General features: G+C 39.2%; 1 protein-coding gene across 4 annotated transcripts in view; it reads right to left on the bottom strand.

Moving 5' to 3' along the window:
* The window catches only part of LOC126183670 (thioredoxin-like protein 1), a 63069-nt gene that overhangs the window by 24490 nt on the left and 11614 nt on the right, over positions 1-26965 (bottom strand). For 3 of the 4 annotated variants that reach the window (XM_049925826.1, XM_049925824.1, XM_049925825.1), the window contains exons 2-4: positions 19614-19724; positions 13913-14035; positions 13593-13753 (exon numbers count right to left, since the gene is read on the bottom strand). In XM_049925826.1, the coding sequence (XP_049781783.1) occupies positions 13593-13753; positions 13913-14035; positions 19614-19649 (320 nt within the window). In that variant the 5' untranslated portion in view covers positions 19650-19724. Of the gene's footprint in view, positions 1-13592; positions 13754-13912; positions 14036-17690; positions 17823-19613; positions 19725-26965 lie in introns of those variants that run through there. The other variant, XM_049925827.1, reaches the window with a different exon arrangement.

Genomic DNA, 26965 nt, shown 5'->3' with positions numbered 1-26965 from the left:
CTTTTCAAGGTTACTGATTACTCTCTTCACTATGTGCTTTACTTTCAGTGACATTTGGATTCCCATTCCTGTTACAGTTCTTTGGTATCAATATTAATGATGTCCCCAGGACATTACTACAACTTTACTGTAATTTAGCACAGTGTGAAGCTCACTGTTTGTATCACACTCACCAAGCAATTTGCAATTTGGTAGTTTGGTATTTGGGTAGACGGACTGTCTCTGCAAGGAGTGTACCTTTACACAGCCTCTTGACAGATTTAAGTATCCTTCAAAGTCCCTGTTACACTGCGTACATCGAGGGATACATTTTTCAAAAGTGCTGTGTATGTGCATAATTACAATAAATATGCTGTTATTTACTGCAGGATGTGGTCTGTTACTGACAGTGCTTCCTCTACCATTGACTGACTTCTCAGGTGCGCAAGCCTCAGAAGGTCTCTGTTAGTTGGGTGGTACACAGCCCAATCAACACCGATATAGCTGTGAGTGTTCATGGTGCTTGTAGGATCCACTGGTGTCCCATTCTGTTGACCTGTAAAGATCCACCCAGAGTGAGATCCACTATACAACTAGCATGCAGAAGATTCTTCAGAGGTTCCCCACCAACTACTGTTTTGCCTCAACAGCCACAGGCATGAGGCACAACTTGAGGTTTTAAGGTTCATACCAGATTGGCAACCCAAGATACCTGTGACAGACATTGTTCCATCACCACATGGCCACAAATGCATGCACAAAGATTCAGGTTATAGTGTGTTGGTAAACTGAAGAGCACACAGGAGAGTCGAGGCTCTTTCTACTATGCTATATCCCAAAGAGGGGCCACAAAGTTTCAAAAAATTATACCGCCACTACAACAGCATGCCTTTTAATGAGTGGTGATACACTGTGCCGCAATGTTCAGGCAGTGCTTATTTTTCACTAAATGTTTAACACTATACAAAATATAAAACATGGGATATTCTGAAATCACAACATTACAGAATAATCTACACTGATGTCCAGATTCAGCAACAAATGGAAATTTTACATGGTTGTGTGTATTTTGCCACAAAAAGTATAAACAGGCGATAGTAAAGTAGAAACAATGTAAAGAATACAGAATGTAAACAACTGCAATATGCATAACGGTAGACAAAAATGTTCTTTGTTTTTCCCAACTTAACTGATTTGCACACGCATTCCAACAACTAGTTAATGTGCTCAGTATGGGGTGTGACCATCTCTAGCAGCAATACAGGCCTGACAATGAGAGGGCATGCTGTGAATGATATCATTATTCTCACGTTGAGGCAATAACACTCATTCTTCCGGGAGAGCTTTTCGCACGTCTTAGAGAGTGGTTGGTGGATGCTGCAGCCGATCTCCTTAGTGCACTCCCTGGACATACTCTATGTGATTCAAATGGGAAGAGTGAGCAGGCCAGGCCATGCATGCAATATCTTCCATTTCCAAGAAAACATCAACCATTCTTGCTCTATGAGGTCAACCATTATCATCCATCAATACAAAGTCTGGCCCGCATTGCCTCGCAACAACCGCATAGGAGGACCCAAAATCTCATCACGATACCTGGCAACAGTTAAACCTTGCCAATCCACCCATACAATTTTATGTGGTCAATCAACATAATCCCTACCAACAACATTCCTCTTGGATATCTGTCTCTTCCATAATGTTTGGGTCCCGAAATCATGTCCCATGTTCCCTCCAGGTGCAAATGCATCGAGAATCACTCTCCAGACAAAGTCGGGATTCATCTGTGAAAGAAACATTGGCCCACTGTTAGACTGCCCACGTCACATGTTGATGACTACACTCTAAACGTTCCCTCCCGTGAAGACACATCAGATCTACACATACAGTAGATCTCCAACAATAAATGCCACTCTGCCAAAGCCTTCTGTACTCTGCCTTGATACAACACATCCAGTGAATGCTGTGACATCAGATGCCAGGTGCCACGCAGTACTAAGGCGGTACTGTTGTGCCATTATATCCAAATAATCGCCCTCTGTTTCTGATATCACACACATGGTCGGTGCTGCCCTGACCTTTAGGATACTGTTTCGTCTCTATAAATTGTTGCCACATCCGAGAAACAGAACAATTCACATTAAGCCATCGGGCCTCATCAGTATGCAACTGTCCTGCTTCCATTCTTCTTATGGCTCTCCATCACAGATAATCTGGTAGGCACCTTCTCTGTGCCATACTGCACCATTGGATTTGGGACTACCTGGAAAACACTACGCCGTTTTACAGGTGACCTGACATCATTGTTGACGTCGTCGTCCACTGACGGCAATGCCTGTATGATTATATGGTCAATTAGACACAAGACAGGGAAATAGTGGTTCGTTCCTTTAATTTGACACACCAGTGTACATTATCTTGAGAAAAAATATTAAAAGACTAGACAGGATTTACGTATCTACTACTAATATAGACCATAATACCTGTCAATCTGAAAGCATAAAAAAATTCTGGTTTTCTTTAATTTTCTTATTTGTATCAAGCATTTACATCACCACTACACTATATTAGCCCTCTGTACCAGATTTTTTTTGTTTGCTTTCAAGTTACTTCCACACTTCACAAAAAATTTTGGGCACATCTTTCTGCGAAGGCAAATAAAGCCTTTGTTTCACAACAAGTAGTGCATAGTGTTATGTTGGCAGTTGTTTTTGATTTATATGAAAGTCCTCCACTGTATATCTAATTACTGATTTGTCAAAGCTTCTATAAAAACTGGTTTCCTGCAACATCCTCAGCATTCTTCCTTGGCAATTCCACAAAACTATGTAGTTTACTTTGGCGTTCTTTTCTGATATGGCCTATTGTGGCTAGGTTGTGTACAGGTCGCTGGGTACTTGCAATATGTGATGTATCAAGGAAGCTTGACACATTAGGATGTGGTAATGCTTACCTGCACCATCTATGGCTATGGTGATGTGACTTTCAGGTGTGCGTGAGTGACAGGAGTTCTAGCAATCAAATGCGCATATATATATATATATATATATATATATATATATATATATATATATATATATATATATATATGCGCATTTGATTGCTAGAACTCCTGTCACTCACGCACATATATGTGTGGATGGATATGTGTGTGTGTGCGAGTGTATACCCGTCCTTTTTTCCCCCTAAGGTAAGTCTTTCCGCTCCCGGGACTGGAATGACTCCTTACCCTCTCCCTTAAAACCCACATCCTTTCGTCTTTCCCTCTCCTTCCCTCTTTCCTGATGAGGCAACAGTTTGTTGCGAAAACTTGAATTTAGTGTGTATGTTTGTGTTCGTTTGTGTGTCTGTCGACCTGCCAGCACTTTCATTTGGTAAGTCACATCATCTTTGTTTTTAAGTATATATATATATATATATATATATATATATATATATATATATATATATATATATATATAAAACGGTCATTTCAAAAGATGTGCAGATTATACAGGGTGATTCAAAAAGAATACCACAACTTTAAAAATGTGTATTTAATGAAAGAAAAATAATATAACCTTCTGTTATACATCATTACAAAGAGTATTTAAAAAAGTTTTTTTTTCACTCAAAAACAAGTTCAAAGATGTTCAATATGGCCCCCTCCAGACACTCAAGTAATATCAACCCGATACTCCAACTCGTTCCACACTCTCTGTAGCATATCAGGTGTAACAGTTTGGATAGCTGCTATTATTTCTCGTTTCAAATCATCAATGGTGGCTGGGAGAGGTGGCCGAAACACCATATCCTTAACATACCCCCATAAGAAAAAATCGCAGGGGGTAAGAACAGGGCTTCTTGGAGGCCAGTGATGAAGTGCTCTGTCACGGGCTGCCTGGCGGCCGATCCATCGCCTCGGGTAGTTGACGTTCAGGTAGTTACGGACAGATAAGTGCCAATGTGGTGGCGCTCCCTCCTGCTGAAATATGAATTGTTGTGCTTCTTGCTCGAGCTGAGGGAACAGCCAATTCTCTAACATCTCCAGATACTGTAGTCAAGTTACAGTAGCACCTTCGAAGAAAAAGGGACCAAAAACTTTATTGGCTGAAATGGCACAGAAAACGTTCACCTTAGGCGAGTCACGTTCATACTGAGTTGTTTCCCGCGGATTCTCGTCGATTCACTTCTGCCGTACTCAATAACACAAAAAGCTTTCTGTTGAGCGGTCGCCATCTTAGCATCAACTGACGCTGACGCCTAGTCAACAGCACCTCAAGAGAACAAATGTACAACTAAATGAAACTTTATTGCTCCCTTAATTCGCCGACAGATAGTGCTTAGCTCTGCCTTTTGTCATTGCAGAGTTTTAAATTCCTAAAGTTGTGGTATTCTTTTTGAATCACCCTGTATTTGGTTATGTTACTTGTATGTGATGTATCTCGTAAAATTGTAATTTAAATCTGCAGTCCAGCCAATGACGGAAAATTATGAGAAAAAATTCATAATTTCTCAAATTTTTGTACAATGGTAGGGGGAATGAAACAAATAGCCTGACCGATGGAGCATGAGTGCGTGGTCTAAAAGTTTCCATGATGCACAGAATGGAAAACTTCATATTATTAAAAATAATGTTTAAATGGCATAAAATTAATGTATATTGTTAAACTAGCTGATTAACCCAGCATTTTCCAGGTATTAGTTTTGCCAATTTTCTATTAGAAATGAAAAAAAAAAATGGATTGAGCTTGTAATGAAGTATTGAAAAATTTCATTTCCATATGTTTCTGAAAACACCTTTGAAATTACGAAACTGTCATACAAAGAAATATGCATAATATACAAATGTATACAGTATCTATATTAAGAAACATGATCCCAGACAGTTTTTGTATGATGGGCACAGCTGCTTCACGTGTCTACAATGCAATTTTGTAAATGTCTCTATGGCAACGCCTGTTCATAGCTCTATAGACAGCTACTGTCTTTACCTACAGCTGTTCGCATTTGGTGGTTGAAAACTGTCAAAAGTGCTGCCAGGTGTCAGATATTTCATTAATTTGACTTTACTGTACAAATGTGTTAGTAATAAAGAGCAAATGTATTAAAACCTCAGGCACGATGTGGCAAGTTTCCATGCACCTTATTGTTTGTGACGTCATACGAGGGTTGCCCAGAAAGTAACATACCACACTTTTTCCTCAGCCAAAAACAATGTTACGGATGCAAAACGATATGTATGTATTATCTGAAGTCTCTTTATTGAGCATGCCAAGTTTCCTTCACTTCTGACACATAGCATAGCTGCAGGACAGTTTCAAAATGGCGTCTGTTGGTGATTTACATTATAAGCAATGTGCCGTCATTGAATTTCTCACTGCAGACAAAGAAACTGTGGGGAATATTCACAAAAAAAGCTAGTGCAAAGTCTATGGAGCATCTGCTGTTGACAAAAGTACAGTTAGTGGTTGGACATGGAGGGTGAGGTTATCGGAAGGTGGCTCGGCAGAGCTCCACTATTTGCAGTGGTCGGGGAGACCATCCGTGGCTGTCACACCTGACTTTTTGCAGCAAGCTGATGATGTCATTCACTTGGACAGACATAATGGCTCGGCATCTGGTGCTACATCTGTCAATCAGCAAAGGAAATGTGGATGCAATTATCTTCATTCTTGGATATTCAAAAGTGTGTGCAAGATGGGTCCCGCAGCGTCTAACGGTGGATCACAAATCGCATAGAAAAAACATTTGTCTTGATCTGTTGCAACATTTTGAAGTTGAGGGGGGAGGCCTTCTTGTCCCGGATTGTGACAGTTGATGAAACCTGGGTTCACCATCTTCAGCCCGAAACAAAATGACTGTCTATGGAATGGTGCCATTCCCACTCCTCACAGAAGAAAAAATTTAAAGCAACTGCTTCCACCAGTAAAGTCATGAGCACCGTGTTCTGGGACTGTGAAGTTGTGACTCTCATTGATACGATGCCAAGAGGCAGTACCATAATTCAGCAGCATATGTCAACACATCAACAAAACTAGAGACACGCTCCTGGCGACTTTGGCGCCACATCAACCCAGGAAATGTTTTGCTCCAACATTATAACGCTCGGCCCCACAGAAGTCTGAGGACTGCTGAACACAATGCGAAACAAGGTTAGACAGTGTTACCCCATCCACCTTACAGTCCTGACCTACCCCCCAAGGACTTCCATTTGTTAGGGCTGTTAAAGGATGCCATTTCTGAAAGACATTTTGAGGACAATGAGGAGGTGATTCACACAGTGAAGCACTGGCTCTGCCACCAGGACAAGGACTGGTACTGACAGGGCACACATGCCCTTGTTTCGCACTGGAGGAAGGTCATAGAACAGGATGGAGATTACAGGGAAAATCGAGTGTGTAGATAAAACACCATTCTTTCATGTGTGTAATTCTCATTATGTTCGATAAAGATTTGTTGAAGAAAATAATGCAGTGCATTACTTTCTGGGCAACCTCTATATCTCTTGAACTGTGAGTCATACACTTATGCATACAGTGGCAAATGTGGATACTATCTGTGAAATATGTTGTAAATAGAGTTAGTTGTGAAGGAGTAATAATTTAAATATCAAGCACGATGTGGCAGTTTTCATGCCTCTCAGTGTTTATGATGTCATTATCTCCTGAGTTATATTATGTCAGTGGTTCTTACCCCCACGGCAATTGACGTCTGACAGTCACTGCAAACTGACCAAGCCTATTACAATTAAGTTACATCAGAAATTTCTTGTTAGCAAATATTTCATCTAAACAGTTGTCAACTACATATCAACATTGGACAACTGATACTTAAAAAAAGTCTGACGCCCACAGGTAATAATGACTAATGATGACTAGCACTCCAAACTTAGTTTTGTAACCAACCTCAAAAATACATTAAATATAAGCAAAAGCAGTAAACATAATAACATTAATTCCTGAACTGGGACATAAGAATTTGCTGAGTCAAAATCAAGGATCTACATGCAGTTCATGAAGAGTTATATGGTTTTTGGTCCTTTTTCCTTATCAGCTTTAAGATAATGTCACAAAAAGCGACTATAGGGTGTTTCAGAAAGTTATACCGACCCTTCCACAGCTCGTCTTATGAACCACTGATGATGCAACTGTAGACATATCTGAGGGTGTGTATTTTTCACAATGTGTAATACATATATGAATTACTAACACAAAGAAACACATATGGAAAGATTATACTGAAAACTCTATAGACTGTTCTACAATATTAGAGGGAAACTGAATCTTAACCCTGCTGTATGGTAGCTATAGCGTTCTTCCACGAAAAGCGGTTTCCCCAGCCATGAGTGCTGCTTGCTTTTCAGTTTACAGACTATACCTCCCCAGCATTTCCTGTCCAGTTCTCTCATATGAGTAGAACAAAATAACATTACTGCACTCATTTCTACACAGTGGAATTATTTTCAGTTTATTAAGTTACACAGCCAATCCTTTCCCGCCAAAATTACGTAGGTTACTGACAACACCACTTACAAATTAAGTTCTTCTCAGCCATTGTTTATAGGAATGTTTTAGATGAAAACTAACTCAGTTGCAAATAAATACTTACTTAATAACTCCATTCCATTAACATGAGCTCAGTGAAGTTGCTTTGTCTACTTACATAAAAGAACTGGACAGGAAATACTGGGGCAATATAGTCTGTCTGTAAACTTGAAAGTGAGCTGCACTCACTGTAGAAGAAGTCACCTTTTCTGGAAGAATGCCACAATCGGCCAGGAATAGTAGTACGTTGTTCACGACACTTCACTGTACCACAGTGGCAGAGTTAATGGAAGGAGTGACACAGAATCATAATTCAAGCTTGTTTATATCATATAAGTGCTATTTAACTGCAGAATTACCAATACCCTGAGCTACAAATTTAAATACAGTAAATATACAATTAGTACATTTTTCACAGCACACAAACTTTGTTTTAATTTTTTTTTTTTTAAATCAAGAAGTCGTCTTTGTTTTGTCCTTTTGACATCTTGTAGTAAAGGAATTTGTTGCTCCAGCTAGTTGATATAAGTTAAAATTGATTTATCTACATTAAAAGAGGGGGAAAAATCTTAACAGTATCAGTTCCTTGCACAGCAACAGCAAAACTTGATGCAACGGCCACCTTCTTTTTCCTACTTCTAGCTCAATGTCACTGCCAGCTCCACCCTATGTTCCCTTACAAGCATTTCACTTGTTTCAATCTCAGGTATAGAAGTCATCACATCATCATCACAACTGTCTCCTGGAATGTTGCATTTTCAGAAATATAAATTTTGCTACTCCTTCCTTCTCTTTGAGCAATGTTGTTTTCATCAGCAACTCATGTATCACAGCCACCATTTCTGAAGCAATTTAACACTGTCTATTGTTTTACAGAATTGCAGGGAGCAACAAACATATGCATAGCCTGTAGAAGGCCGAGTCTCATCACTTCCTTCCTCTCAAAGAATGAAACTGACTTCTGTATAACTGATACTCTGTAGCTGGATTTAATAATGTGTATTATGGCCAGGTCCAGATGTTGCAGATGGCTTGTACAGAAGAAAGAACACAACATTTACATTCCTCAGAAATTATGGTTCCTTCGGATGTACAGGGCATAAATCAAGAATACGTCCGATTTATTCATGCTGCACCCATCTTGGCATTTACATGCATGAAAAAGTCCTGAAGACTTCTGATGTTTCCAGGTACTCATAAGTACAAAGTAGCATTTCAGCTTTTGGAAACATCTGGGAATTAACAGAAGATGCAACTTTGGACTCCCATCACTATCTACATACAATAGTGTTGTCACACTTACTTTACCTTCTTTACCTCTGAGGCATTTTTCTCCCATAATGGAATATGATTTTTCATTAACTTATAAAAGACGCCAGTTTCATCAGTGTTGAAAATGTATCTGGGCTGACAACCCTGTATCAATCGTAGCAATATAATGTTCCTCTAATAGTTTACATTTTCTATGACCAGAGCCACACTTTCTCCACACACACTTTGAAACAACAGATTATAATGTTTTTCAAAATGATTCAACCAGTCATTTGATGCACTGGGGTTTTCAATGTTGATAATCTGAGAGATTTCACATTGCAGTACATTTCTGTTTACAGGAAAGCTTCCACTCCTCAAGTCATTGAAACTACTTTAGAAGAATATTTTCCACATCACTGAACATAGGCTTACAGATATTCATGCTCTTTGGACCCATGGGAATCATTAGCTTTGGCATTTAAGAACACTTCCTTATTTCTGAATATGCTGCACATGTAGATGATACAAAATTACATTTCTTTGCCATGTCGGAAATATTTACTTTAAGATTGTCATTGACGTCAGCTTTTGCTGCACTGTAAGTTTTCAATGTTAGCAGGCCATAACTGCATAAAAGTAAAACTGGTAACTTCAAAACTTCAGTAAACAAACAACCACACTTTTCGTGCTTCGTAAATTTAGTGTGAGGCCCACGAGTATTTCTGGTGCAGTGACTACGACGTCAACCATGTGACCTGAGTCACAAGGGAGTCTATTTCCCATTCTGTCAACGTATCTGGTGGTATTGCTACAAGGTAAGTCGAGTTATTGATGACTAAGCGTGTGTCAACCAGATGAATCAATCATCATTTATTGCAGCACACAACAAAATATACGACCTGTATGAAATGAAAGAAATCAGAAACACTCAAACTTGTTGGGAATCACGTAAAAAAACTGGATTTCAATTTGCAAAATGTTGTGTGTTTATTCCGTAAAAGCAGACTTTTTATTACAGTGTGGTTCCTTAAAGGCAGGGAGAAATAACATTGTACTCACGGGAGTTTTGCCATGACTGACTGAAATTTTTGTTAAAAGTGAGATTTCCTTAAAAGTGGGTTCGTTAATTTGGGATTTTACTGTAAACATGTTAGAGGTTTGCTCAGTTACAGTTGGCAATACAGCTGAGAATAACTAAGATGAATTCAGACTCTGAAGTTGGTTTTGGGGTGTTTTAACACTTGGCGCTTGTAAGGACACAGTGGCGTGAAGTGATATTTTACTGGAAGACTTGGATACTGACAATGTTGTGAATCGTTACTGTTTAAAGACAATAGTGCGAGGTATCAATTTTTAAAGACAATGTTCCAATGTATCACAGCTGAAAGACAGCAAAACAAAGTGTTAATATGTGGAGACAATGAAGTGTGCAACTTAACTACAATGTATGTCTTAATATGGATTGATGCTTAAAGTGTGGCTTCCAATTATGTGGGTTTATAAACAAGTTTTGTGGGTGGAATGAAGTTGACAGGACACTGTGAAGAGTTTTTAGATCACACCTAAAGGTATTAGCCCTAAACACCTATGGGAATGAAGTATTTAGCCACATATGAAATGAGCCATACTTGTGGCATGCTGCCTTTCAAAACATTCACCAGTCACATCCAATAGAACAATGTCAAATGTTTACCAAAATGTCTAAAGTAGTTTAACTCTGTCTTAGGAAACCAAAATTAAAAATTGCACAATAAATGTTATTCATATAAAGTGGATTTCAAATGTTGTGGTGACCTGCCACTAATATACAGACACCATCTTTGTTTACAAAATATGAAAATTTACATATGATGTGTCATGACAGAGAAAGGAACTTTTGACGATTGGACACAGTGCCACAAGTTAACCCAAAATCTTAACACAACACATGTTGTACTAAAACATGTAAATCTACCTGATGGACGTTTAAATCTTCAAAATGCACCGTGGATATAAATAAACAATGACTGGTAACAGTAAACTAGTTGTTTTACGTGAATAACAATCTGTTTCAGGTTTTCCTTTGCGATAAAAAGAATTACTTTAATTGTGTGTAATGAAGCAATATCATCAGAGAGCTCAATGTTTTATTCTGTTTACTTAACAAGTTTATCACATGGCTTGATTACCATGAAGTATGGACTGCAAAGAAGTGCTTATTACTTTATTTCGAAGCGACTGCGACTGCACATTCTAGAAAGGTTTATTGTTACTGGATTGCTGTTCATGAGATAATTAGCAGAACACATGCATGTAGTGACTAAATGTGTGAGATCCGATCTGAAATAAATACTGTTTATTACGAAGTGTGTGGCTGAGTTACAACTTTACCTATTTTACTGTCCGATTACTTAATGCTTTACATGGATAACTTTTTATACGGAAGCTGCACTTATGGTAACAACACAATTTTGAATCATATTGAGTAACCTTCATTTTCTGAATCTTTAACAACAGAAGAGGGGTAGGATCATTGCAGATATCTTTTTTTGTATTGAGAACACTGTCTTGCAGTCTAGTAAGTTTATTCACTGTTTTCCCTCACTAAATCGCTAAGTTTGCCACTAAATATATAAACAGAAATAAACAGTGGTTAACAGATACAATCACAAACAAACAGAATCTATGTAAATCATCACACAATGCACTACACTTCACTGTCAGAAGGGTAATGAGGAAAGTATTCTCAATGTGCCAGCATGGCAGCTGTGGCATTCTTCCAGGAGAGGACATTTCTCCCACTATAAGCACCGTTTGCTTTTCAGTTAACAGACTATACAGAGGATTGGCAGTGGTCACCAGTCCCTAGCTCAGGAACCCAAAGGGGTTTTCTAAACTCATAACCCGCCCAAGAACGACTGAGCTTCATGACGTGAGGTGCTCACTATTTAATGCGACCCGCCTGACACAAGTGGCTTATTGAATACATGGGACAATGCTATTAATCTCCCTTCCTCCAGCCTTAAACACAAGGAATGGATGGGGAAACTGTGTGGTGTGAATAGTGAAAGTTTCTTGTTGATGATGGGGAGGGAGGGAGCAGTGACATTATAAACACATACAGTCCGGGAACACTTTCAATTATTTATTGCACAAGAACTAAACATTATACAGATGTCATACATATTGCATTTTGAAGAGAAACGCTGAATTTTTAAATTTTTTTTTTTATACAAACATTTGATATGTGAACCATGAGTGACCCAACAGATGTCAAAACGGTAATTGGATTCTTGCTATATCCATCCCAGCATGGCATCATCGACTGTGGCAGTCGCTTCTCGTATTCTCTCCCGGAGCTCTGCTACATCACGTGGTAGAGTTGGTACATACACCAGGTCTTTAATGTGTCTACACAGAACAAAGTCACACGGAGTGAGATCTGGTGATTGGGGAGGTCATTTCATGAAACAGCTGTCCGCACCTGAACTTTCCACGTTTGTGACTAGCACTGACTATCGGCAAATTACCAAACTATGCTGTGGTAGTACACACGAAAAAAACTTTCAGGGCTTCTCTTCAAAATGACATATGCGTGATATCTGTACAATGTTTGGTTCTTGTGCAATAAATAACTGAAAGTGTTCCCGGACTTTATGTACACCCTGTACAGTGTTGTAACAACTGTGTGTGTGTGTGTGTGTGTGTGTGTGTGTGTGTGTGTGTGTGTGTGTGTGTGTGCGCGCGCGCGCGCGCCAGGAGTAAGTGGGAGGGAGAGGCGTGAGGGGGTGTTGCATTATTTACAAAGAGAGCTTCTTTTCTTTAGCATTCTCACAATGATGACCACCTTTCTGTGGAGGCGCTAACTTCTTAGCGCATAGGTGTCCGACACTAAAATGTGTCTCTTGTACAAACAAGTATAGGAGCCCATTCTGTACTAACAGTTGAACTACTACACATGTATCCTCAGCCAATTTACATTCTATTGTAGGATTGGAACTGTCGTAACAGTTTGCATTATCCTTCCTCCTATTAAATTTCTGTCACAGTATACCCACATTCGTGGGGTGCTAACAGAGGAACTGGTTTGTTTTCTCAAGCAGACTTTAAAGTCCTTGTCATCTATCGGTTGGTCTTCTTCAGACTCTGACGAGACCAGTCGAATGACTTTGAACATGACTTTTCGGTACACAGTGCTTTTCAGTGTGTTTTTCATGTGTTAGAGATGACATCTTTATAAATGTGGTTAGCTGGTTTGCTTGCTTTGTTTATCTGGATGATAAATATGGGGCTGTGTTGAGACAATGCCCACCACTTTATCTGACAGCACAGGGAACATAGTTTCAGATCAGGTCAACCATTGTATTAACACTTGCAGGTAATTTTACTCATATTAGTTTCTGATAAGGTTTGTGTTAAGAAATCTCTTACAACGCTGCTATTAGGGAGACATTTGTGTGTTATCAGTTCCCAACCAGTACACTCCCAAGATCCTTATTTTTGAAAAATATTTGAAACCACTGTTTTCACACATCATCAGGGCAATTAAAAGTCACTGCAAACTTCATTCAGTGATAGTCAGATGGTCCAAAAAGTAAAAATTATCAATATACTGTAAAATGACCAAGCCTATTACAATTAAAGTATGTCAGAAATTTCTTGTTAGCAAATATTTCATCAAAACACTTGTCAGCCCCATCTCAACACTGCAAACTGATAATGATTAAAAAAAAAAAAAAAAAAAGGCTGAGGCCCACATGTATGAATGGCTAATGATGACTAGCACTCCAAATTTAGTTTGTAACTAACCTCATAAATACATCAAATACAAGCAAAAGCAGTAAACATACTTACATTAATTCCTGAACTGGGGCATAAGAATTTGCCGAGTCAAAATCAAGGGTCTGTGTGCGATTAATGAAGAGTTTTATGGTTTTTGGTCCTTTTTCTTTATCAGCTTTAAGTTTTATTGAATGGATTTTCACAGGTTGCATGAATGAAATTGATATTATAAGCTGCAAAGATAAGGGATGGGAAGAATAAATATGTAACATATTTCTTCATTTACAAATGATGATAATACAGTTGATATTCTTCATATCAGTACATGAAAATAACTTTTATAATCTACAAATGTGTAGACAGTCTTTTTCATAGTGTGTTTTGATACTAACCTGTTCATCACAGTCAGACTCCAGATAACTTGGAGAATTTGTGAGGCAATTTTTAAATCCATTTTCGTCAGATTCATTCAAACATTCACACTGCTTTTTATCATAAAAACTGGCCAGATCCACCTGAAAAAGCATATGGCATATATCAGCTGGTGACAAGAATTTGTGTTGGTAAAAATGTGCACACACATAGTACTTAACATATGGTTTGAACAGTTACACTCATGCAAAAATATTTCACTTATCACAAACACAGAATTCATTTTGCTTCTCATTAACAACACGCCTATTCCTAATGTAATTTCATCTGCACATTGAGTGAGCAGTAGAGGAATCGAAGGATAAACTTTGAAAGGGAATTAAAGTTCAGGGAAAGAAATAAAAACTTTTAATTTTGGTGAATGCATTGTAATTCTGTCAGAGGTGGCAAAACAGTTGGAATATCAGTTGAATGGAATGGATAGCGTCCTGCAAAGAGGTTGTAAGAAGAACAACAAAAGTAAAGAAAAGGGTCAGTAGGAAGCAATCACTTTAAATCGGGTGCTGATGAAAGAGTTATATTATGAAATGAGACACTAAAATTAGTAGATGAATTTTGCTAACTGGGCAGCAAGTTACAATGGTAAAGATGATGTAAAATACAGGTTGGTGACAGCAACAGTAGCCATTCTGAAACACTGAAAATAAGATTAAATGTTAGCATCTATTTTTTGAATGTATTCATCTGGAGTGTAGCTTTCTATGGCAGTGAAACATTGATGATACAGAGTACACATAAGAAGATAATAGACCATTTTTAAATGTGGTGCTACAGGAGAGTGCTGAAGATTACTAGGGTAGATCAAATAACAAATGGGGAGAGGTACTGAAACAAATTACGACAGAAAAGAAATTTATGGTGCAACTTGACTAATTGTCAAAATATAAATCAATTACAACTTCCCATGGAACAAAGTGTGCCTGTGTACCTAAGGTAACAAAATAATGTTGGTTAAGGACCACATAACAGCGTTCAAGCAAAATTCTAGTATGGGTCAATTAATAGCTCAAAGCCTGAATCAGATGATACTTCTGATGAATTTTATATTGAGCAATATTATGTATGAATTGAGAAACTGCTGTTGCTGAAGAAATTTATGTTTTAAGAGTCATATAGGGATTTTTGTCTTTAGAATAAAACTTCTGTTTCATGATTTGTTCAGTTTTTATTCTCATAAATAATTTCTCGAAAGCTTACACTTCAGGTTGCCTACTAACCAAAACAATTCACATCTTCTTGTGTGAGTGAACATAGTGTTTCTATATTCTGTAGCTTTACAGCATTTATTTATTTATATATCCAGGGTTCATCTCACAATGATACAAGCTTCATCATCATAAAATAATTGTTATGAGAACAGGTGGCAGGCCATTGACTCAATGAAGGAACCATCCTGCCATTTTCCTTACGTGATTTAGGTAAACCACAGAAAGCCTAAATCAAGATGGCCTCATTCAGTTGCCCCTTATTGTACAATGTTCTTCAATTTACATACAATTTGCTCCAGTTAACTTTTAATATAAAAATATAGTTTTGCACCTCATCACTGCACATGCTACGGACAACCACTGGTGACTCCTGGACCAAGAACTTGTTCCTACGCCCTTAGCACTGACTCCAAGCCTGTAAACATACAATTATACCTCATAAATGTCTTCGCATTCTTCCCTCAATCCACCTGAAAAACTGAGTCAGCATCTTCCAATGATTAGTGAGATGTTGAGCTCAGGAGAGTGACGAGGCTACACCAGTGGGCTGGAGATGAAGTCTCACCTTAGACAACATGAACCATTCCTGTGTGTTGTGTGCGCAGAAGGAAAAAACTGACCACTGTATGTAGCACATCTATCATGTTGATAGCCTTACTTTTCTCAGACTTGAGTGATTTTTCCTCCTGAACAATTACAATAATACTTCCTGGGCTTAGCTGAAGATTCACAGCAGTTGCACAGAGAAAAGCTTGAAAGTCAGTTAACTTTAGTTTGACAAGGTTCCATAGATATCTCTACCTCCACTGAATTATAAATAGAGAAAAGTACTTGGGGAAAAACAAATTTCCACTGTTGTGTCCCATGGTAGACACTGGAACATGCACAAAGCTCACAGTGGTATATAGTTAGTGGGAATAAACCACTTCCTAGATCAGTAACCCAGGTATGCCAAACTGAGCGAGTTCCATAAGGGCTAATCATTTGAAATTACCTCTAAGGTCACACACGGTCAATGAAAAGGTGCCTGTCATCAAAAATCATCATTTCTAGTATGATCATCAGAGGGAAATGCAGATGGCACCCACTCTGCAACTTTCAAATTTCTGAGCAATAATGCAACTTCTGTATCATTGCGAAACACCCTTCCTAGCAGACTTCACAACCCTAGCAAGGCAGGTCAGTATACTGCCTGTGAAATTCCACCCCCTTACATGACCAATGGCATGGCCCCAGTCATAACAAAGCTGGGCAAGTTTGCCATAAATACTCACCGTATGGGCCTAGCGGGATTTGTTTTTGTCTGTTGTCTATGCCGAGAACTACTATGCACTAGCCCTGTTGGCCACATGTGGATCACCCAACCTCATCTCCAACTAGCTGCTGCCTCTGTTAACTGCTGGCTTATGGGTTGCTTCTGGATTTAATTGTGCTGGTGTTCTGCTGAGGTCTCTTTCAGGTAATCATCAGGCTCCTGGGCATCTCTGAGGGGTCCTGGGTTCACAATCCTCAACTAGGTGTCTCTTGAACTTTACCTTCCGTCAGAGCTGCTATCTTTCCAGCACATTGCATCTTGCTGCCAGAGGAATGCCTAATGCAGCCACACGCTTCAAGGTTGCTGATGTTGCGATTACCATGGCCACCTTCCGGCCAGCATTCTCACCAACTTCCACCAAACACACCACCTTGTGTTTTTCTGAGGTGAACTCTGCTGCCTGGCAACATCACACACCATTGAGTCGCCACCTGCATCTTCTGTACAAGTTCTTGCTAGATAATGTATGATGATGATATCGGTGCATTCCTGATAACACGAGTATCAAAGAATTGGTTCTTCACACCCAACCCCCTGTTCATCATTCTGAGTTTATATCCTGGCATTTGACAGTGTCATTGACCTATGGACTATATTGGCATTTTAACAGTATGACAATGTCTTATGTTAGAAAACCTAACACTTCAACCCAGTGAATAGCACTTGAATACGAAAATCACCTTTCAAATTTCCACAAAAACAATGAAAGAAAAGCAATTTTTGGTACTCATTTTACTTTTTCTCAAAATCTGGATCTTTAAAATTTATTCCCTTTGGAATGCATCAAGTTCTGGAAACATTATTTCCACTATGATGTTGGAACTTAAAAAAAAACATTGTTTTGGAGGGATTCAACAGCTTCTTTAAGAGTAAAAAAATTGCTGTTTTTGAATTTTGTGTCTGACATAAGGGAACAAAAAGAAGTTGTTAGTAAATACATCAGGTGCATAGGGGCAATGAGACATTTATTCAATGTTTTTCTCTATCAAATAATCAACTGTTTGACATGCTATTGGATAGCTGACATTATTCTGCTTTAGAACACAAAATTTTTATTTGTTTTGCCTGATTTCATTGAGGACTTGTGGCAAACAAATCACTGTATACCACTCACTGTCAACCATTCGTCAATATTCTGAAAGAATGGTAATGCCACATCCAATGTAACCTGATTAAAGAGTGACAATATTGTGAAAAGAATATATTGCTACTCACCATCTAGCAGAGATTTTGAGTTGCAGACAGGGTCTACAAAAAGACTTAAGAAGTAAGGTTTCAGCCAAACAGCCAATCTATCCTTTTGATAACATTGTCATCATTCCATCCTGGATTTTCCATTGTTTGATAAGAAAAGTGATATTTCTTGGAAGTGCTTTGTTAATGAACCACTTTTGTTGGCTTCATTTCACCTGAGAACACTGAAAGAGTTGATTGCTGCTTATTTCTCCAATTCTATCGAAGTTTTGTCTCCTGTTAAATGTTGTCTACATATTTTGCCTTTCCTCAGTCAAATTTTTGAGTATTTCCTTACACCAATTGACGCAGCCCATTTTTGAGCTTTGGTCAAATTGTGCAGAGTCCATCATGAAGAGATGTTTTCACAGCTAAACGTTCATGCAAAGTGAGATGAATGCAGTCTTTAATATGGCTAAGGACGCCTAGCTATCTCACAGTGGGCCATATGCCAATCGCCCTCAATCACATGCATGATATTGCCTATTTTTGGGAAGAACAACAACTGATTTTGACTGACCTTCACAAAACTTATCACTGATTGAAGCCTTGAAGAAATACTGTGAACCATTTTTTTCTAATACTGATTGATTACCAAAAGTTAAGCAAAGTTATATAAGGCACTGTTGTTAAGCTTTTACACAAATAATAATCATAATAATAAGTCACTGAACAAGTACCTTCACATTAAATTCCCATTTAAAAAAAATGCTGTTCCTTTAAATGCTCACGGTAAATAAAATACTCTGCCAATTTCTGACCTGCCATTCTTTCACTAACACAAATTGCAATTTTGAAACAATAAAATTCTTTGAAACATGGTTTTAAGTAATGTCAGTGGTCATAAAATTCCATTAAAAATATAACAAAAATAGCCTAGCCCATTTTATTACATTTTTAATTTGAAACAATAGTAATCTTACATCTCAACCACATGACCTCGTGCCTGTTTGTTAAATCTTGGCACCCTCGTATGACACATTTGACTATTTGTAAAGGATATTGAAACTTACAGTTCCTTCTGAAAGCCATTAAACATTTAGAATAATTAACATCTAAAATTTCAGTCACAGATCTCTTGTTACAAACTATCATGCTATTTGCCTTTTGTGAGTTTGGAAAGTTGAATATTGGTAGAATTCAAGTTAATTCTTGTTAAGAAAAACAAATCACATTGTTATTTGACATTGTTAATTGGAAGATAGTTGATCTGTTATGTTAAAATGTGTGGGAAAAAAAAAATCCTAAGTCAAGATCACTAAAATTCCTTTATTGATTACTAGTTTCAGGTGATTGGTGAGCCATCTTCAGATCAACAAAAATTATTACTTCATTCAGTGTGTATCAGTATCATAACTCACCAGTCAGTTGAAACTAGTTATCAATGAAGGAATTTTAGCAATATTGACCTAGGATTTTTATCCACACGTTTTAAAAACAAATCACTCGCCAGGACAGAGAGAGACAGAAGTTAAACTTCTATAGTATCTACAAAAAAGATACATATTTCCTGAGTTCATTTGGCACTCTGTGAAGTAATTAAGATTTCCATCTAGAGCAAAAAGTTTGTATACACACATTTTAAAAAGTACAACATTCAAACACTGAGTAAAATCTTCAGTGTGAAAAAGAGATGGAAATCCTACAGGTCATATTATAAGTGTAGATAATTTATTTATTTGAGTTTCTGGCCACGTGCAGATAACAAAAGACTGGAAAAAGATCTTGGCACAGAGATAACAACATCAGAGAAAGTGACAAACTAATAACTCAGAAGATTTCACTTTCAATTTTCTTTTCCCAGTCCTGACACTGTATACAACATACAAAAAGCATAAGAAAATGTTAGGTGTGAAATATTTCAGGTTCTCGTATCATGACTTAAACTTGGTCAACACAACTTACGTGGCCCTGTACACTAGGCTCCCCTTCACCCGACATTCCTGCTGAGATGGGCTGCTGTATTTTCCTTTATAGGCCTGCTGGGTCTGCACCTCTCACTGTATTAATTTTTACCTGGCGTACAAACAAACATTTAACACATTAATTCATAAATGTATATATACACACACACACACTTACGAGAGAGAGAGAGAGAGAGAGAGAGAGAGAGAGAGAGAGAGAGTGTACACTGAAAGTAGGTTACCAAAATAGAATAGCTCCACTGTGACATCATCCAGTCTGTATGCATATCATCATTAATTATGTAAATAACTACTTCCCATGATTAATATTTATAACGGCTAGTAACACACATTAACAGTACAACCATGATAATATGTCCAAGATTTGATGATACTAACTAACTTCAGTATATGGCCACACATGCAGAGTACAAAACTATTAGTTAACACTGTCAGACAACAAAAACTAGCTCATGACACATACAAAGCAATACTAGCACCTCTATAATTGAAAGGGACCATATAACCAGCTGTAATAGGGCTGGGTAGGTGAATTTCACACTATTCAGGTTTGTTAGGCAGTATATGTCACAGTGTTCAGATACTGAACCTAGTAATATATGTAACCACCCGGAATTTTGGTGATTTTATTACTGTTTAAATCTGATCACATCAAAGGAGGGTCACATGTGCTGTACCACAATATACACTATCCCGTTATCTTTGCACTTGCAGTCCAGATGTGGAGACAAAACATTCTGCAGTCCTGTACAGTATCACACCATTGATTGGCAAATGGCACCGGTCTCACTACTACTTCAGAGATTTGAGTTTAAACTAACCACCTTTGAGTTACACTATCTGATCAAAGTGTATGGACACTTATTAGAGCAGTTTGTCAACCCTTCACCTTCAGCATGGCTTGAACTATGCTGGGGGCGCTTTCAATGGCGTGTCAATGTCTGAAGAAATGGCAGCACATTCTTCTTCAAGAGCTGAAACAAGAGAAGGTGTCGACATTGGATACTGGGATGTTCTAATTCATCCCACAAGTGTTCCATTGAGTTCAGGTCAGGACTCTGAGGAGGCCAGTCTACTTCATGAATGATGTCATCCACAAACCATTGTCTCGCAGATGCTCTATGGCAGGGTGCATTGCCCCGCTAGTACAATCAATCACTGTCTCCACACTGTGCCTCTACTGTATGCAGTACATAATACTGTAAAATGTGTTCATATCCTTCCATATTTAGCATTTTATTAAGGGCAATAAGGGGATCATGAAAAACACCTTCCATACTGTAACACCACCTTTTCCATATTTCACTGTTGGCGCTACACATCATGGCAGATAAAGTTCTCCAGACATTTGCCAAACCCTAACCCTTCATTCAGATTGCAACATGGTACAGCATAATTCAACACTCCAAGTAACTCCTTTCCAGTAATGTACTGTCCAGCTCCTTACACCAACTCAAGCATTGCTCAGCATTAGCCGAAATGCATGGATTATGAGGAATTGCTGCACCAATGTACCCCATTCTTTTTAACTCCCTATGCACAGTGAGCACTGCTGGTAGCACTTTGAAACTCTTGAGTGATTCCTTCCACTAATTTCATGGGATCTCTTACAACACCCTCCTTGATGCTCTACAGTCCACACCTGTCAATACATGAGATCTTCCTGGTTCAGCTGTGGAACTCTTTCACCTGCACCACTCTCATCAAAATTTCACCTTCTCTGTTGTTACATACCAGAGACATAACTTTATGCCTCTGTAAGTGAGGGGTTCTGAGGAGCAAGATAAGTGTGACGTTCTAGATCAGAGTTATGTCACACTTCACTTCCAGAAGTACTTTCGAAAGAGCAAGTTAAAGGCTCATTTTCTCATGCTGCAGCAAGTCTCACCTCACAATCTTCATTGAGTTCTTGTGGCCGCATACTCCTCAGTCTTAATTGTTCTAATGTTTTCAGAAACACTTGACTTTATCACAGCATTTTTATTTGTAAACAAAACTAAATCTAAATGTAATGAGTACCCACCCAAATCACAACACAAACTTAATAAATCCCTTGTTCATAGCAAAGAACGTACATAAAACCTTTCAAAAGAGGCAAAGCAATGTCATTAAGTTTTTAATACACAAAGCGAAAGTAGTAAATTTGTACATCCTAGCCAAGTAAATTCAATTTTAGTTTTTATTTGTGAAAATAAGATTGTGGCGCTTAATTCTGTCACTATGTATTGGTTCTTTGGTATACTACAAAACTAACAGTGCCAACTATTGCTTCTTTGGTGTACTAAACCATGGTGATTAAACATTTGAACTACTGCACTAAGCAGACGATTTTAGATAAAACTCTCAATGACAGTATCTTTTTCCTCTGTGTTCTGTTTTTCATGAAATAAAGCACGTCGGCCTAAGCTATGACAAATTACCTGTGAAAACCCCACGAAAATTCATCTAGTAGTTTTGGAGAATAGCAAGTTCAGACAGACATTTAAGGATCTACGGATCCTCGCAGTATGTACAGGGTTATTACAAATGATTGAAGCAATTTCACAGCTCTACAATAACTTTATTATTTGAGATATTTTCACAATGCTTTGCACACACATACAAAAACTCAAAAAGTTTTTTTAGGCATTCACAAATGTTCGATATGTGCCCCTTTAGTGATTCGGCAGACATCAAGCCGATAATCAAGTTCCTCCCACACTTGGCGCAGCATGTCCCCATCAATGAGTTCGAAAGCATCGTTGATGCGAGCTCGCAGTTCTGGCACGTTTCTTGGTAGAGGAGGTTTAAACACTGAATCTTTCACATAACCCCACAGAAAGAAATCACATGGGATTAAGTTGGGAGGGTGTGGAGGCCATGACATGAACTGCTGATCATGATCTCCACCACGACCGATCCATCGGTTTTCCAATCTCCTGTTTAAGAAATGGCGAACATCATGATGGAAGTGCGGTGGAGCACCATCCTGTTGAAAGATGAAGTCGGCGCTTTCGGTCTCCAGTTGTGGCATGAGCCAATTTTCCAGCATGTCCAGATACACGTGTCCTGTGACGTTTTTTTCGCAGAAGAAAAAGGGGCCGTAAACTTTAAACCGTGAGATTGAACAAAACACGTTAACTTTTGGTGAATTGCGAATTTGCTGCACGAATGCGTGAGGATTCTCTTCCGCCCAGATTCGCACATTGTGTCTGTTCACTTCACCATTAAGAAAAAATGTTGCTGAAAACAAGATTCGCACTGAACGCATCCTCTTCCATGAGCTGTTGTAACTGCGCCGAAAATTCAAAGCGTTTGACTTTGTCATCGGGTCAGGGCTTGTAGCAATTGTAAACGGTAAGGCTTGTGCTTCAGCCTTTTCCGTAAGATTTTCCAAACCGTTGGCTGTGGTACGTTTAGCTCCCAGCTTGCTTTACTTGTCAACTTCCGCGGGCTACACGTGAAACTTGCCCGCACGCGTTCAACCGTTTCTTCGCTCACTGCAGGCCGACCCGTTGATTTTCCCTTACAGAGGCATCCAGAAGCTTTAAACTGCGCATACCATCGCCGAATGGAGGTAGCAGTTGGTGGATCTTTGTTGAACTTCGTCCTGAAATGTCGTTGCACTGTTATGACTGACTGTTGTGAGTGCATTTCAAGCACGACATACGCTTTCTCGGCTCCTGTCGCCATTTTGTCTCACTGCCCTCTCGAGCGCTCTGGCGGCAGAAACCTGAAGTGCGGCTTCAGTCGAACAAAACTTTATGAGTTTTTCTACGTATCTGTAGTGTGTCGTGACCATATGTCAATGAATGGAGCTACAGTGAATTTATGAAATCGCTTCAATCATTTGTAATAGCCCTGTATATTCACTTATGAAATTTGTTGTTAATAATCCAACCCAATTCAAAAGTAATAGCAGTGTGCATAGCTACAACACCAGGAGAAAGGATGATCTTCACTATGCAGGGTTAAATCTGACTTTGGCACAGAAAGGGGTAAATTATGCTGCCACTCAAGCCTTTGGTCACCTACCAAACAGCATCAAAAGCCTGACAGATAGCCAACTAACATTTAAAAATAAATTAAAATAATTTCTAGATGACAACTCCTTCCACTCATTGGCTGAATTTTTAGATCTAAAAAAATAAAATCTTAAACATTAGTGTCATGCAATATTTTGTGTAATGTAATATCTTGTACAGACATCTTTTATTAACCTGACACATTCCACTTCATTACAAAGTGTCGTATTCATGATCTATGGAACAAGTATTAATCTAATCTAATCATGACAGTTTTACAGTTTAATTATTAGTATAGATATGGGTATTTGCTGTAAACTAAAATGTGCAGTGATCTGTATCACGATGGGTAGTAGACAAAAGTGCTAGGGATGGAAGCAGTGTTTGAAAACATACTGTTCATAACACACTGCAGAAAATGGGGCTCTACACAAGGTAACCTGTACATGTATTCTTGTTAACCATTACACCAGAAAACATTGCAAACAGTTCCTTAGTCAGATCAATCTACTTTCTGTTTCAGCCTGTCAATGGCCACATTAGCATCCAGTGTCTCCAAGGAGAATACCTGTGACACACTAAGATATATGTCTGCAGAGGGGGGAGCAGTAATGACAGTTTTTTGCTATAGTAAATGTACACGTAGGCCTCATACAGAGCTGCTGTTTCTACCTTTAGACTCTAGAAAATCTGAAGTACTTTTTATTGCTAACGATATGTATCAATCCACGTTTAAAAGTCTTCTGTAACAAACACAACAACAGAAAACTGTCAATGATAGCCAGTCAGATTCATTCCTGTTGATATTCTGCCACCCAGATTCTTAAGAACTGACTTTGCATTATATTTATGTGATGTTTTTGGGTAAGAGTTCAGATATCACAAATCATGTCCTTGTATCTTAACAGGGATTATTGTTGATAATGATGCCAACTGTGGATGTGTGGTGCTCAGAATTGTGGTCATGAATGCCCTGACAAAAAGTCAACATGCCATTCTCATGGTGGGGAGGAGAGGAAAGGGGGATGGACTGATGAAGGCTGTCCCCGCATGCATAGTAGTTTACAATCCTTTGAAGTCCAATATTCCTATTCAGCACTTTATGGAAAAGGCCAAACAGTTCACATAATTTTAGAACTCATGTACCACTGGTGTCAGTGTCAGCAAGGATGGTGAACAGATCTCCAGCCAAACTGAGAGCTATCCAGTCTGTAAGACACACATAGCCAAAACATGCTGAACCAAAAGTGGTTTTTGCATGTGGCACAGCTCCCACTCGGTACCCTCAGCTAAAGCCAGCTCCAAGCTGCCATCTGACAGGTATCTTCTTGGACCCTTTTCCATGATTTCCAATTCTCTCCTGAAAAAACGTGAGTTGTGCATTTCTTGTTGTACCGTGGTCCATCCTGGCCCAGAACTCTGATACACAACATTTGGACATTGTTACACAGTCCTGATTTTTAGTACTGCTCTTTGACAAGAAGAATACTTTTGGCTGCCACATATTTGTAAACTAAAACTAACTGCATGCAAAAGATCATGTTATCTTCTTCCTTGCCCATACCTCATTGGTCATGGATCACGCCACATTCCTTCATAACTGCTGGGCCCTAGTCCAGTCCTACTTCAACTATGGTAATCAGGTTTACAGCCCCATGGTGCCCTCAGCTTTGAAATTGTTAGACCCATTCCATCATTGTGGAGTTTGACCTGCCACCGGCGTCTTCCAGACTAGCCCCATTGACAGCCTCCTTGCTAGAGTGGGGATCTTCTGTTTTGAGTTCCGACAGTACCAATTCTTCCTCAGCTTTGCAATCACCATTCGACAATTTCCTGAGATCCGACATATCCTATCCTGCTTACAAGGTTCTCAGATGTACTGCCAGATCCAATCATTGAAGGTGCACAATATTTTGGCGAATAACTGTTCTGTCATTGTAACGTGGTGCTGATGGAATGAGCGTCTGCTGCGTGCCTATGGTATTTATGCCTGCTGGTCCAGAGTTTGGGCTTCACCAGCCCCGCGCTGTGCTCAGTGGTGGGGTGTGTGCAGCCGCATTATTGGGGGGAGAGTATCAGTTGTCTTCTGCCCACCATCCCTGTTGCACCTTTCATTCTGAATCTTGCTTTCTGCTTTGATGGAGGATAGTATTGGCACCCTTGCCTTGCCCAGTTGGAAGCCTGTGTGCCTGTTGATTAAATTATCAGTAACACAGAATTCAATTACTTCTTTGAAAATAGAGTCCCATCGCTAGTAACCAGGATTTTTGTTCGTTGCTAATTCATTTTATGTCTGAAGATAGTAACTGTTATCGAAAGAAGAAATACCATTGATGACCGTGGAGCTTCTCTAGAATAAATGATAATTAATTGAAACCCTTAGCTGCTGACAGCTGCTGTTAACGTACCTTGATGGGGACAGCTGAAAATGTGTACCCCGACCGGGACTCGAACCTCTACTTACATGGCAGACGCTCTATCCATCTGAGCCACCAAGGACACAGATGAATAGCGCGACTGCACGGAATTACCCCTTGCACGCTTTCCGTGAGACCCGCAATCCCAACTGTCCACAATCTACATACGTAATGTTCCTAATAGTCTGGGCACACGTTTTCAGCTGTCCCCATCAAGGTATGTCAACAACACCTGTCGGCAGCTGAGGGTTTCAATTAATTATTGGTATCGTCAGAACTCAAAACAGAAGATCCCCACTCCAGCAAGGAGGCTGTCAATGGGGCTAGTCTGGAAGATGCCGGTGGCAAGTCAAACTCCACAATGATGGAATGGGTCTAACAATTTCAAAGCTGAGGGCACCATGGAGCTGTAAACCTGATTACCATAGTTGAAGCAGGACTGGACTAGGGCCCAGCAGTTATGAAGGAATGTGGCGTGATCCATGACCAATGAGGTATGGGCAAGGAAGAAGATAACATGATCTTTTGCATGCAGTTAGTTTTAGTTTACAAATATGTGGCAGCCAAAAGTATTCTTCTTGTCAAAGAGCAGTACCAAAAATCAGGACTGTGTAACAATGTCCAAATGTTGTGCATCCGAGTTCTGGGCCAGGATGGACCACAGTACAACAAGAAATGCACAACCCACGTTTTTTCAGGAGAGAATTGGAAATCATGGAAAAGGGTCCAAGAAGATACCTGTCAGATGGCAGCTTGGAGCTGGATTTTAGCTGAGGGTACCGAGTGGGAGCTGTGCCACATGCAAAAGTCAACATATGGTGCAGGGTGACTGATGGCGCGACAGAGGTCACTAGCCTGCTGATGGCAATGAGGAAGAGAGCAAACTCAGTACAGAGCCCTGAGGGATGACA

This window comes from Schistocerca cancellata, chromosome 4 (genome assembly GCF_023864275.1).
Source record: "Schistocerca cancellata isolate TAMUIC-IGC-003103 chromosome 4, iqSchCanc2.1, whole genome shotgun sequence".
In the NCBI taxonomy this organism is placed as follows: Eukaryota; Metazoa; Arthropoda; class Insecta; order Orthoptera; family Acrididae; genus Schistocerca; species Schistocerca cancellata.
This window is presented reverse-complemented; position numbering and strand designations above follow the sequence as displayed.